Raw genomic sequence first — 15,048 nt, forward strand, 5'->3', positions numbered from 1 at the left:
ATTTAATACCACTAGCCCAAAGTTGTTCAATTATCAAATTAGAAGACTAGATTCCATGGCTGCTAACATCCTAACTCTAACTCTAACTCTAAATCTCTGATTCTCATGCAATCTGTTTATAATGTTGATTATAAACAGGTTACAGATTATAAATCCAATTTCCCACCCCTGTTATAAGTGAATTGTATTACATCAGACTTTACCTATATGAACTGCAAGTACATTTATTTCAGGGGAAATGATTTTATTCCACAGGCTATTGTATTTTAAATAACAGCAAAATCTGTTGGTTCTCTTTTGGTTTGAGTCATTTTTCATTCATGTCTAACTCTCCATGACCCCATCTGGGGTTTTCTTGGCAGATAGTACAGTGATTTGCCATTTTATTCTCAACCTTATTTTGCAGATAAGGAAACTGAGGCAAATAGAGTTATGGGACTTGCCCAGGATCACATGTCTAGCAAGTGTCTGAGGTCAGACTTTAATTTGGGTCTTACTGATTCTAGGCTCATTGCTCTGTCCACTGTGCCACACAGCTGCCCTCTTTTGGCATAGATTTTTTTGTAATTTGCCAATATTTCATAGCCAATGATTCATTTCCAAAAGTAGAAATCATTTTTATATAGTAATATAAGGCTTAACACAGTGCTTTTCTTATAACAATCTTGTAAGATGAGTAATATAGTTATTATTATCCACATTTTACAAATGAGGAAATAATCTCAGAGAGGTTAATGGTTTGACTAGTAAGTATAAGGACTGGAATATAAAAATAACAATGATAGTATTTATATAGAGCTTGAAAGCATGCAAAGCCTTATGCAAATAGCTCATTTGATCCTCACAACATCCCTGGAATATAGGTACTATTTATTTTATAGGTGAGGAAACTGAGACAAATAGATGTTAAATGATTTACCAGGATCCTCCAGTTAGTAAGTATCTGAGGCCATACTTGAGAGGCCATACTTGAACTCAGGCCTTCTTGACTCCATGTCCAACACTCTATTCACTGCTCCAAGTATGGACCTTGTCCCATTATACCACGTGTTCATTTGGTCATGCTGTACATTATAGATAATTTTTAACTTTAGAATCCCGTAGCTAGTCTCCATTTGTGCTCCAATGCACCTGTGATTTCATCAGTGTAGTTATATCCTCCAACAGTGCATATTGTAACTCATCCATACCCTTGTCATTCCATGCAACTCCCATCCATGTTATCCCATTAATCTCCCATCCATGTTATCCCATTAATCTCCCACAGATGTATCCATTCCATGTGCTGGAGGCCATTTTCTGTGTCTTGACTTGAGTGCTGAAAAAGCACATAATTTACTCATTTTTACTCCAGAACTGGCCCAATCCTCCTTTTTGTCACACATTTTTGTGATTATATCTTTCATGCTATTTGCTGCATAGAAACTGTAGTTAGTAATGGGCTGCATCCTGCTTACATCCACCCTGCAGCTTTCCATCGTCTTTTGGATGACCTCCAGTTTTGATTTCTTGGGAGATCAGGGTATTTTGTGATGTATAACCATAAAGCATCTATTTATATCCCTGAAAAAATTATCTAGCCAGATTGTTGTTTTGATCTTCATCCTAAGTGGGGCTGAAGCAGCCAAAACTGAAGATATAGTTGGACTTCATCTGTATCTCTTGAAATTGGGTCTGGGGACTCTTGGGAGTCTGCTGTTTTTTTTTTTTATAAAAAAAAGACTTAAGGAGGCTCTAGTGGTAGAAGATTCTGAGGGAAGGGAAATAAAGGTGCCAAATAGCTTTGAGGAAGAAAGGGAAAGAGTGAATACCATTTTTAAGGTCAAACCAAGGGAGATTTAGACATCGAAAATGGAAGAGGAGTCCTTGGTGGTTATCAGGTCTCCCTCTTCATTTGGCAGCTATGGAAATAGGACTATGTAAGAGAAAATCAGGGAATAAGTGGCAAGGCTGGAATCTGAACCCATGTACTCTGATTTTAAATGCAACATCCTTTCCACTTCACTGGAATTAGAATCCTGCTTCAGATACTTACTTGGAAATCTGAGGGAGTCATTTACGCACTATATTTCTGTTTCCTCATCTATAAAATGGAAGATTAAGGTTCTGTTGAGGTTCCAGGATGCAGTAAGACTCTTCCCATACGTGGGCCACTAAATGATGGGATACAAGGGTGATACCATACCACTAAAGCATATTGGGGTTATGGATCAATATTGTAGGTTATCTCAAAAGAATTTGTAAGCTTAAACTTTCTACAAATCAAGGGACAAGAATTTTATTAAATTGCTAAGTGTGGGCTAACTCCATAAGGAAGAAGACTAACCCCAGAAAAGAGTTAGTGGGAGAGGGGAATTACACCATTGACTGGCAGGCAATCCTAAAAGAGGTTTAGCACCCTAGAAACAGTTAGCCATAACAAGGAGAAAGATAGAATGAAGCGGGAGTACACCATTGACTAGTGGGCTAATCCTAAAAAAGGAGTTGGCTATAAAAAGGAGAAAGGGGCCATGAGGTGGAAGTACAACATTGACTGGCAGAGTAACCCCAAAAGAGATTTAGCACCCTAAAAAGAGTTAATGAGCTAGTGAGGTACAGTTAGGTTCTTTTTTTAGGAGAAATATAGCCTCAAAGGATTGACATCATAACTTGGCTTTCTGAGTGGATATAGTAGCTGTGGAGTTATAATGGTTTTGTAAATGCAAAAAGTTCAGCAAATAATTCTACCAGATACCTCCACCTGGGGACTATAATAAAATCCATTTGAACAAAAGGCCTAATCAAAATTTAAAAGTCCATTTATAATCATATCACTGCTCCTCCCTGCTTACCTCTGGGAGTAATTAGACTTCCAGATTATTTACAGTGATTCTGGCTCTCTCAGTCAATAGCTATTTGGCTATCCAGGACCTCATCAGTACTATCCCTCACTAAATAAGAGACCCAAATATTATTAATCTTATTTTATAAATGAGTACAATCTTTTGGGTTATCCAATAACATAGCTGAGGAAGGATTTGAGTAATATCTTCACCCTAAGTTTAACATTTTTTCATTATACTAAACTGTTTGACAATAACCCCCAAATAAGCAATCTGAAGGGGCAGCTAATTGGAGTAGTTACTAGAGTGTAAGGGAATTAGAAATCATCTTCCTGAGTTCAAATCTGGCCTCCAACCCTTACTATTTTGTGTGATTTAATCTCTGTTTGCCTCATTTTCTTCATCTGTAAAATGGAGCTAACAGTAGCATTTATCTCCCAGTTTGTTTGGATGATATGAGATAATCATTGAGTGCTTAGCACATAGTAAACATGGCATAAATATTGGCTAGCATTGTTACTCAACTTTTCTTAGATACCTTATCTTGATTGCTCCTTTCCTTTATTCATATAACATTATACTTTTCATTATTCTTGTCTAGATATGTTATATCTGTCCTAGTAGACTGTAAACTCCTTGAGAGTTTTATTGTATTACTGTATTATTTTTCATCTTTTCCAAACACTAAAAGCAATGCCTTTCATATATGGGTAAGTATTTAACAAAAGTTTATGAAATGAAATTTTCTGCCAAGATCAAGAAGCCTTAGGATTACACTAGATCAAAATTTTTCTTGAATTATTCTTTTTTTTTTTTTTTTTTTTTTTTTTTGCTGAGGCAATTTGGGTTAAGTGACTTGCCCAGGGTCACACAGATAGGAAGAATTAAGTGTCTGAGGCCAGATTTCAACTCAGATCCTCCTGACTTCAGGGCTGGTGCTCTAGTTCTTCCTTTTAAGTAAAATATTTTGTCCCTAATATCACTGTTGTCTTCCTTGTGTGATTTCCTGCTCTTATAGGCAACTTTGCATGTTTAATGGGGAATAGTTTTTCATTTAGTTTTTCATTTTGCTTTCAGATTGAACCTTTCTTTGTCAGCCTGGCCCTTTATGATACCAGAGACAACAGAAAGATTTCTGCAGATTTTAATGTGGATCTGAACCATACGCTTGTTCGACAAATGGTTTCAGGTGCTTCAGTGGCCTTGGAAAATGGCAACATTGACACAGTTAGCCCCAGACAGGCAGAAGAACCACATGTTAAAGGATTTCCTGAAGAATGGCTGAAGTATCCAAAGCAGGTCACCATTTTGTTTCCCCTTGATTATACAGGAAACTTTTGTAAACTCTCTTCTATTAAGTGGGATTCTCTGGAAGGACCAAACAAGGATAGCATGAAGTTTTCAGTCCAAAGTGGAACTTGGCAAGCAACTTCATTATAATTTGAATATTTATTCATGTTTCTTGATTTTATTCATTATAGGCTATCTTTTCTGTAAGTAACCCACATTCTGACATTGTTTTGGTGGCCAAGATCGAAAAAGTTCTTATGGGAAATATCGCCAGTGGTGCTGAACCTTATATTAAAAACCCAGATTCCAACAAGGTAATTAGCAAAGTTTCTTAAACATTTCTTCCATTTTTTTCTTAAAAGAAATGAAAAAAAAAGTCAAACTTCCATTGGTTAGTCATCAACTCTGAAAGGACAGTTTCAAAAAACATCCCACTAATGAAATATTCATGAAGATTAAAAAATAATGTGTTTTGCTTGGGAAATACATTGTAGAACTAGATTTGAGTGCATGGATAATTTTCCATTTGGGGTAATGTTTAATGTTTTAATAATACTCCCTTCAACATGAATTACAAAATAATGAATAAAGGTATTATGTGTGCCAAGACTATGAATTTGAGAAATCTTTACTTTCTAGATTTCCAGAAGGTTTTTTCCTAATTAGTAAAATGCCAGTATTGGAGGAAAGGATGTTGCCCTTGGGATCCTAGAATGAGAGGGAGGGAATAAAAATTCCTCTGTACAGAGGGGACATCATTTGATCCATAATATAGCTGAATCCTTGGGATAGAAAAGCACTTATAACAAATGTTTATTATATTAATAAATATGTGTCTCTGAAAGGGAAAAAAATATCTCTGGGATGAAATATTTTACTCTTCTATTTATCCTTTAAAGTCCTTCACAAAGGAACTTCAGTCTCTTGTTGCTCCCTTTCTCATTCTCTTCAAGTCAACCAAACTGCCTTTGCATAGTTCCACCTCCTGCTTTTTTCTTTGGTACATTCCCCCATTCTTCAAAGGCATTTTTGCCTTACCTAGTCCCATTCTCCCTTTTAAAAAGACAAAGATCAAAGACCAACTTCTGCATAAAGCCCTTTCTGATCTCTACTGGTGCTAGTGTTGCCCCTCCTAAGCTGCTCAATATTTAACTTTTATGTACTTATTTGTATTTATTCTGAATATGTTTATATATGTGCTAGTTACCCCCCCCCCATTGTCATGTAAGCTCCTCTTGTGAAGGGATTTTCATTCTTTATATTTGTATCTATAAAACCTTAAACAAGTTCTAGCTCATAGAAAGCATTTGAGAAATAATTGTTGATTAATTAGTTTTCATTTTCATATATAAGATGCCAGATGCTCATTGCTAACTTGTTTTCCTTTTTTTAGTATGTGCAGAAGATATTAAAGTCAAATAGGCAATTCTGCAGCAAGTTGGGGAAATACCACATGCCATTTGCTTGGGCAGTGAGGTATGTTAACTATTTTACTTGCACAGTAATAATAACTACATAATGAAATTATAAAAATTTCTCTATGGTATAATAGAAGGAGGTGGCAAAATGGAATAGAGACTAGAACACTGGGCCAGGAGTCAGGAACACCTGAGTTCAACTCCAATACCATATATTTACTAGCCAAGTGATTCTAAGCAAGACACTTTACATCTCTGTTTCAGTGTCCTCATCTGTAAAAATAATGATAGCAATAGTACCTACCTTCCAGAGTTGTTGTAAAGGTCAAATAATATAATATTTTTAAATGATTTGTAAGTATTATAATATATAATAATAGATATATACAATTACTATGTAATATATATGAATATTATATATAAGTGCTATATAAATACTATCCATTATTAAGATTTCTGAATTTGAAGTCTTGTTATTATCATTAGTTTCCATTTGCCCAGTTTAATTTTTAAAGAATAATTTTTTTCCAGTGGTGTTTTGTACCTCCCTTTCCACCTGACCAATAATGCTTTTTTAAGAAGTTCTTTTTTTCAGTGAATTTTTGTGCCTATTTTACCATTAGGTCAATTCTGTTTTTAAGGTATTATTTTCTTCATCATTTTTGTACCTTTTTTTGTAACCAAGCTGCTAATTTTATTTTCATATTTCCTTGTATCACTCATTTCTTTTCCCAATTTTTCCTCCACCACTCTCATTTCTTTCTTTAACTCTTCTAAGAATTCTTGTTGTACTTGTCTCCAATTAGCATTTGCCTTTGAGGCTTTGCTTGTAACTATATTCACATTATTGTCTTCTTTGTATTTTAGTCTTTCTTGACATCATATTGGCTTTTTATGGTCAAATTATTAATTTTTGCCATTTGCTCATTTTTCCAGCTTAGTTCTTAACTTTGAACCTTTTTGTCAAAGGTAGGCTCTGTTCACTGAGGGTGGGGAGGGGGGCCTATCCCAAATTTTAGGCTCTTTCACGCTGTTATTTTCAGAACTAGTTCTGGGGTTTTACTAGTTTTCTGGGCTTCCAAGGAGATGTGATCCAGGGAGAGTTGTGGTCACTGTTGTCCTGGTCTGTTTTCTGGACTTTCCTTAAGAAAAACTCCTGTTCCTCTATAGCTACAAGAACTAGTATTTTTCTTGGTCTTAGAGTCTCCTATTTTCAGGTCTCCTACTTTCCTACAATTGCAAATTTTAGTGCTCTTTAATGCCTGGTAAGTGCCATTTGCCTAGTGGACTAACCAGAAACACTCCTCTCTACCCTAAAAGTGTGATCCTGAATTCTGTATAGGCAATAGAGTTGTCAATTAGTGCCAGCTGCACCTAGTGCTAGCAAAAGGTTTCCTGTAACCTTTCTTACCAGTTGTCTGATCCCTCTTACTGCTGAGAGCTCCCAAAGTTACTGCTGCTCTCATCAGAACCACCTCCAAAGCCCCCAGCTGGTACTACAGATCTCTCTTACCAACTTTTTAACTTATCTTAGATTGAAAAAATGCAATACTGATATTTTGTTGTCTCTGCTACTCCAAAATACAATTGAAGGAATAACTGTAAGGTTGTTTGGAGAGGAAGATTGGAAGAGCTAAGCTAAGTTGCTGCCTATACTCTATCATCTTGGCCAAGAAGCCCAATTATGCTCACCTAAAAAAATGAACATTTTAGCCTCATTCCACATTGAATAATTATTTCTCTCTGCCCGCCAAATCTTACTATAGTCTAATCTTCCTGTGGTCTTTTATGGATTCTCTTGACCTCATCTTCTCTTCACACCATCCTGCTGATATTCCAGATTTGAAATAAATGTCACAGAGTTTCTCCTTGAAGGTGACCTAGGTCAAATGATAGTTTCTATTTCTCCATTCATCTTAGAAATTACACTGGCTTCCAAGAAGAAGAAATACAGATATAACGGTAATCCTCCTACACCTGACTATTATACAGGTCTGGGCAGCTGTCATCTGATCTTTATTCTTCCGGAAAAACATTATCATTTCAACAAACATTTATTAAACACACACTGTGCCAAACACTGGGAAATATGAAGATAAAAATGAAATATCATTTGCCCTTAAGGAGTCTATAGTTTATTTGACAATACTTGCAATGATACTGCTCCATGTATTGTCTAGCTCCTGTTGATTGAAGTGACACTTTGTACATTGGACCTTTCCATCAATATTTAAAGAAAAAGACTTTAGAGATCATCTTGCCATGGGATCATAGAGTGAAAGCTGGAAAGAGCCTTAGATTTCAATGAGCACAATGTCCTCATTTTGAAAATAAGAAAATTAAAATGAATTGCCCACTAACTTATGGCTAGTTAGAGTCTAAGGCAAAATTAAAGCTCAGATTTTTCTGACTCGAAGTCCAGACTTTATCTATTATCTATCTGCCTAGTCTAATCTTATTTTACAAAGGGGAAAGTGAAACCCAAAGACATTAAGTAATTTTCTCACAATCACTTGTATGGTAAGGAGAAGAACTGAGTTTTGAATTCAGGGTTAGAGATGCCAAATCCAGGACTCTTTCTGTTCTACATTTCATAGACTATCTTCTCTTATGCTTAATTGTGCACATGTCTAACATCTGCAATATTTTAAACTGTTATCATTTATTATTTAAATAATATTTTAACTGTGTTACCATTTATCATCATTTAAATATCTTTAAACTGGTATCTTTTATCATCATATTCCCAGTGCCCAATGAAGTGTTTTACCCATAACAGATATTTAATAAGTGTTTGTAGAATTCAATTGCTATCATAAACTTTTTGAGTAGAAAATAGGCTGGATCAATTATAAGGATATTCTTTCCCAGTGATAGTATTTTTGCAAAAGAAAAAGACCAGATGACACCTTCTGATTTATAAAATAGTCAAATGTAGGAGGATTACCATTATATCTTCATTTCTTCTTCTTGGAGGCCAGAATAATGTCTAAGATGAATGGAGAAATAGAATCTACCACTTGACCTAGGCCACCTTTGAGAGAAGCTCTATGACATTTGTTTCCAACCTGGATTATCAGCAGGATGGTGTGAGGGGAAGATGAGGTTAAGAAAGAGTCCATAAAAGAGACCTTAGAAAGATTTGGGGGAAGATAGAAATAATTATGAAATGTGTAATGAGGCTAATATAATGAACTGGCAAAAAGACCAGTGGAGTTTCCAAAGAGACAAACTGAGTTAAGTATCCCCAACAATAAAACTATACATTTGGGACAGAAATGCTGACAAATCCCAACATCATCAACTATGGCAGTGTCAGGTACTGAGGTAGGCTAAGAAAAATTATACACCACCAGTATGGGCCAAGCTCATTTATGAATTGCAACAAATTTATAGTGCTGGTAACTAATGGGATGATATCTTATTTGGTCAGTAGAAGGATGTATGGTTATACTAAAGATTTCCTGTTATACCCTGTGGTTTGTCAAACCACAGATGCTTTAAGATGCTTTGTCAAACTTCTTTATATTATGCAGAAAATTCACTGTGAGGAATGGAGGGATGGATTTAGAGGCAAGAAAATGTATGTTCAAATACTGCCTCAGACTGTCAGCAATTCTGTGACCTGGCAAATCCCTTGATTTCTAAGAGTTTCATGTTTCTAATCTGTAAATGATAGTACCTACTTCACAGTATTGTTGTGGGTCAGATGACATAATGCATGTAGAACAATTTACTAGTGGCATAGAGACAGAGAGACAGAGAGAGAGGCCAACAGACAGACAGAGAGACAGAGAGAAACAGAGACAGACAAAGAGAAAGAGAGATGGAGAAAGGGAGACAGAGATAGAGATAGAGAGACATAGACAGAAACACAGAAAGACAGACACAGATACAGAGATGAAGACAGAGAAACAGAGACAGAGAGACACAGAGTCAGGCAGAGAGGGATAGAGGCAGAGACAGAGAAAATAGAGACAGAGACTGAGAAAGATAGACAGACAGAAAGACAAAGGGAGAGAAAGACAGACGAAGAGAACCAGAGACAGAAAGTAACAAAGAGATAGACACCCAGAGAGAATCAGAGAGATAGTTTCAGAGAGACAGAGAAACAAAGAGAGAGAAAAAGAGAGACGGAGACAGATGGAGAGAAAGAGAGAGACAGAGACAGAGACACAGAGTGAGGCACACAGAAAGAGACAGAGACACAGAGAGAGACAGAGAGAGGAAGAAAGAGACAAGCAGATAAACAGACAGTCAGAGAGAAACAAAGAGAGAGACAAACACACAGAGAGTCAGAGAGAATTTCAGAGAGACAAAGACAGCAAGAGGGGGAGAAAGAAATTCAGAGACAGAAAAAGACAAAAAAAAACAGAGAGAAGGAGAGAGAAAGAAACAAAGACAAAGTGTATGAATCAGTCTTTCTATAAAAAAAAATCTTACTTTGTGGGCCAATAGTTTAAATGGAAATTGTCATAGCCTTATCAAAATCTGATATGATTTGTATCATTTAGCTTAATGATGTTGTTCATCCAGGATTTTATTGATGTAGCAATGCCATGGAAATTTTTCCCTTCCTCTTATATTACAGAAGAATACTAATTTTGAAATGCTGTGTGTTTCACTCTACTCTAAAACATGATTCTGAAATCAACTATGTCACCAGAGTATATTAAAAATAACAATAATGCTGATACCTCATAAATTCAGAGGAAAAAAAACCTGAATGGACTAGAATTATGTTTTTACTCAGTTCTAGTCAAGATGACATTTGATTCTCATCACTTGTGAAAAATCTTCTGTCCAAAAGGAATTTTGTGCTTGGCCCCTTTTTTGGCAGGGGGAAGGGAGGCCAGCTGTGGTGCCATTTTACAATGAAAATGTTATCCTTTCAGCTAATCACGAGAGCAAATACAGATGGCCTGTGCTAGATTTTTAACATGCGTTTATTAGAGAGAGATTTGACCCTTAGATATGTGTCAAGTTGTCAAGTGTGAAAAATGGGACTTTTATTCCAGTGTCTCTTTGAATAATAATGCATCTAAATCTATTAGGGCAGAACTCCTCCTTGATTTCTTCTAAAGCCAGCCTCCAGTTGTTACATTTTATTTTCCCTTGATAATAAAAATAGATGATTTTTCCCTAGTGTTTCAAGTTTTACAAAATATGTAATATATTTTATGTGATCTGATTCTTACAACAACTTAGTGAGATAGGTGTTCTTATTATACCCATTTCATAAATAAAGAAACTGAGAAACTGAGAAATTAAGTGGCGCTCTCGGCCCCACTGATAATTGTCAGGGGCAAAATAGATTGGCTCTCTCCTGATTTTAAATTGAGTGTTCCTTCCACTAGAAAATGCTGCCTATCATCATATTGTTTTCAAAATAAGATGAATTCTTGCATACTACTTCCTTTGTTAGGATGACTCTCTGTATCCTCAACCTGAGCTGCTTTGGTGCTTTGAATGATTCATGTCATGAGATGTACTGCAGGTTCTCAATATCTTTTAGTTCTGTGTGATACACATTCATGTTTTACCATAACCAGTGCTTTAGAAATCAATTAATAATAAGACTTTATTACCTACCTACTATATCCTAGAAGTAGGCACTGGGCATATAGAAGTATAAATATGACCATTCTTGATCATAAAATCTTCTTCCTCTATTTCCAGCACTAGCACAATGCCTGGATGTGTATCCAGGCACATGACACTTAATAGCAGCTTGTTATTTGACTTATTACATAGTTTCTTCATATATCAAGGGTAGCAGTCTACAACTTGAGCTGTCCATTCACTGAGTTTTTTTCCTCACTAACTGACCACCTTTTACTCTGAGCCTTCACTGGACCCAGTGAACCATTCTCCTGGTCTTCCTCAATCTTTGAATTCTCCTAAGTTTAGAGACCTACTTTGCTTGTTTGTGCCTATTTTGGTTTTGTTTGTTTTGTTACTGTGACTATCTTGGTGATCATTTTCAGCATCTACTTCCATTTCCCTTTCTGACCCCCTATTTTTATACACAGACCACAAGAATCCATTTTTACAGTTTATTTATGAGAAGATGAAACCTAAAAGAATATCTAGATCTGGTCAAGTACACACAGAAACATTCAACAATTGCTTGGAAGGAAAATTCGAGAAGAATGTAAAATATCATTCAAAAAGCTCCACCAAACCTTAGACCTACATTCTTATTTTTATCAAATATTTGTCTAGAATTATCTAAATCAAGTATAAGAAATGTTCATTGAACCTTCTACAAGCAGGAAAAGGGGATAAAGTGTGTAGTGAGTCAACTAGCAGTCAGGAAAAACAGGGTTCAAGTCCCAACTCTAATACATACTGGCAATGTGACTCTGAACAAGCTGTTTAGTATTTCAGTGCCTCCAACAATGGTCTCCAACTATAAGAATCAGAATAGGTGCAATTTGCATAGAAAAAGGACTTTTCTTACTGGGAATTTTATATCCCAATGAAATTATTGGAACAACCCAAAGCAAACAAATAAAACAGGAAAATCAAACAGATAAATGAGCTTTTTCATCCTGAACCATATCTTTATGGTCATATACATGACTGGAGTGCTAAAAAAAATATTCCATATATGTATTGATTATTTGTTGCTTTAATGAAAGCATTTGATTCAGTAAGGCAAAATGCAACCTATCTCCCACTAAGTACCTCAAGACATCAAAACATTATACAATATACCATTACGGAGACATCTTTGTTCATTCTTTCAGTTATTTTCTGGGTGTTATTGGCAACAGATTTGGAGTTAGGTAAAAAGATCTGTGTCTGCTTATGGGTGGACTCATGGATGTATTTGGCCCCAAGGTCCAAATAAAGTAGAATTTCCTTTTTTAAAGGCAATTGGGATTAAATTCTAATCCTTTCTCAAACATTTATTGACCATATAACCTTAGCTAATATAGCCTGTCTGTTAATTCACATGGCCTATGTGGCCTTTCCTCATCTGTAAAATGAAAGTATTTTATTAAAGAATCCTTAACACCTATTCTAGTTCAGAATCTATGATTCTACGAATTGATGAAGTAAGTCATTAGATCTGAGGCCTTCCTACCCTCAAAAGTTGCTCCATTCTTATTTAAGAGTTGTTCTGTTTTTGTTGAATCCACCAAACATTTATTGGGGCATTTATTGAGGTTCAGGGAATGCAAATATAAATAAGACAGAACCTATTTTATAGGAATTTACAGTCTAATGAAGAGAAAGATATGCACCCAAACAGGCATGATATAGGAGGGAATGAGATCAGAATAAAGGAGAGATCTGAGCTAGTATGGAAAGAAATGTGAGGAATACGAGATCATGTGCTTATTCTTGTTATGAGCTTAGCTCTTGTGAGAGTTCCACATAAGGGAGTATGTGGTAGGCATGGGAGTGAACACATCAACAATTTGTCCTACAGCTATTTGATTTAGTCATTTAGAGAGCAGAGTCTTTGGGATGACTAGATAATGAAAAAACTATTGATTGAACTGAATTAGCATTCCTGTAGAGTGGGAAACAAAAGTTATATTGCTTCCAATATGTCAGTCACCTGAGGTGAAACCTGGTGTAATTTGTGCTTTAAATGCTTTTGTCCTACATAGATTTATTTTCTTCTCTTTTTCAAAATTGTAAAATATAACAGAGAAAATTAGAAGGGCTGATTATATTAGGTGAAACCTACTGCTTCTGAGAATGGGTTTGGCCTTTCTTTCATCAGCTTTTTTTCATATCATGTTAGAAGATATGATCTTGCGATTGTTGTTCCATTAAAAATAAGAATAAAAAAGTGAAGAATTTGAAGGATTTAAGAACTAGTGAAATGCCCCAAATAGAGTCCACACATTAGCAGTAATTAAAATCTAATATCCTTCTGACACTATTATGACTAATTCATAGGACTATAGATTTAATTTAGGAGGGACTTTTGAGATCATTTAGTACTATATTTAATACTGAGTAGATTTAGTGGTACAAGTATTGCACTAAGTGTTAGGGATACAAATACAAGTATTTGTTTTAAGGACTTTACATTCTCATAGTAAAGACTACCCACAAAGAGAATTAATAGAGTTCAGCACTTTGATCTCAAAAGTTACAAGTATGCTGAGTGGCCGAAATGGCCACAGGGAAGTATATACCATCTAGGAACAATATTATAATTGATTTGATTATATGATAGTTTCAGAATTGGAGGAGGTAGGATTGAGAGTGGAGTGGAAATGGGTACATGAATAGTAACCAGCCAACTGAAAAGGAGAATTCAACTAGATAGTAGGTGGTAGATAGTATGCACCTAGAGCTTTCCTAAAATAGTGGTTTGATGAAGGTAATCACTAATTAAAACAGTGGCAGGAAATTTCTTCTGGGCAACAAAAAGTTTGATGAAGAATATAAAGAGTAAAGGGGGATGGTCATACTTCCTCTTTGCCCCCTCCCTTTGTCCTGGCCATATGAGTTTTTTGATTTACCTTTCTTTGTTTATATCATATAGTTAGACTTTTAAAGATAAGATAAATTGATGTCAAGAAATGATATTGAGAAAGAAAAATTTTTTTGTTGCTGCTAATCATAGTATCTAAGTAAAATGGGGCTTTGTACCAGAATACCAAAATTTGGAGAGCACCTAACATCACTGGTATTTGTTCAATCAATATAAAGAGCTATAAGAATAATTGTTGCCCAGTAGTAGGATTCTTTACTGTCCTTACCCATCCCCTCAGTAGTAGTTTTCCAGGTGAAATGCTCTTTAAGATGGCACTGCCCTTTCTTGTAGCCACACCATCAGTAGACTCAAAATGTTGGAGTTTCTATCACATGATCATTGATCCTTTTGCTTCAAGATCTAAGATGTGCTCCTCACCTCAAGCACAGAATTGAGAGCTATGATCCTTCCTATAATTGTGCTTTTTGTCTCTTTGCCTTTAAACTTTGATTTGTAAATTTTCAAATCACAACTCAGGAAAAAAAATCTCAAAAATACAATAATACTGTTTTCTTGCAGATCAGTATTTAAGGACAACCAGGGGAATGTGGATAGAGACTCAAGATTTTCTCCACTATACAAGCAAGAAAGTAGCAAGATTTCCACTGAAGATCTGATTAAACTGGTATCAGATTATAGGAGGTATGAAATTTGGGGCACTAACGTAGCATGGTAACATTTTGATGATTTCTGAAAAACATCAAATTCTCCATTGATCCATTGTTCAAACTGTACCAGAATCTCACTCAACAAAGAAGGGTGAGTTTCATGTTACTTCACAAACGGCTAAGTCATTTCCTAAAGCAAATGTTCTAGAAAAACAGAGGAGGAATTTGAAATGTTAAGGAGTACTTGAGTGCTACCAGACAGGAAAACAAAATCACTGACTGTCAAAGTAGGAAAAAGGAAACAATTATGAAAATTTGACGTCAGTGAATTCATTATCCACCCACCAAGCCTACTAGTTGTTCATGTGAATCTTAATCACAGGTTTTCAAATTGTGTGATGGGC

At 35.6% G+C, this 15,048-nt stretch overlaps 1 protein-coding gene across 11 annotated transcripts in view; it reads left to right on the plus strand.

Annotated features, from left to right (window-relative positions):
- Nucleotides 1-15,048, plus strand: part of DOCK10 (dedicator of cytokinesis 10) — a 335,847-nt gene that overhangs the window by 218,518 nt on the left and 102,281 nt on the right. For all 11 annotated transcript variants that reach the window (XM_031957956.1, XM_031957958.1, XM_031957952.1 and 8 more), the window contains exons 12-15: nt 3,900-4,121; nt 4,304-4,426; nt 5,506-5,588; nt 14,556-14,678. In XM_031957956.1, the coding sequence (XP_031813816.1) occupies nt 3,900-4,121; nt 4,304-4,426; nt 5,506-5,588; nt 14,556-14,678 (551 nt within the window). The remainder of the gene's footprint in view (nt 1-3,899; nt 4,122-4,303; nt 4,427-5,505; nt 5,589-14,555; nt 14,679-15,048) is intronic.

The sequence above is a fragment of the Sarcophilus harrisii genome, chromosome 3 (genome assembly GCF_902635505.1).
Source record: "Sarcophilus harrisii chromosome 3, mSarHar1.11, whole genome shotgun sequence".
NCBI classification, from domain to species: Eukaryota; Metazoa; Chordata; class Mammalia; order Dasyuromorphia; family Dasyuridae; genus Sarcophilus; species Sarcophilus harrisii.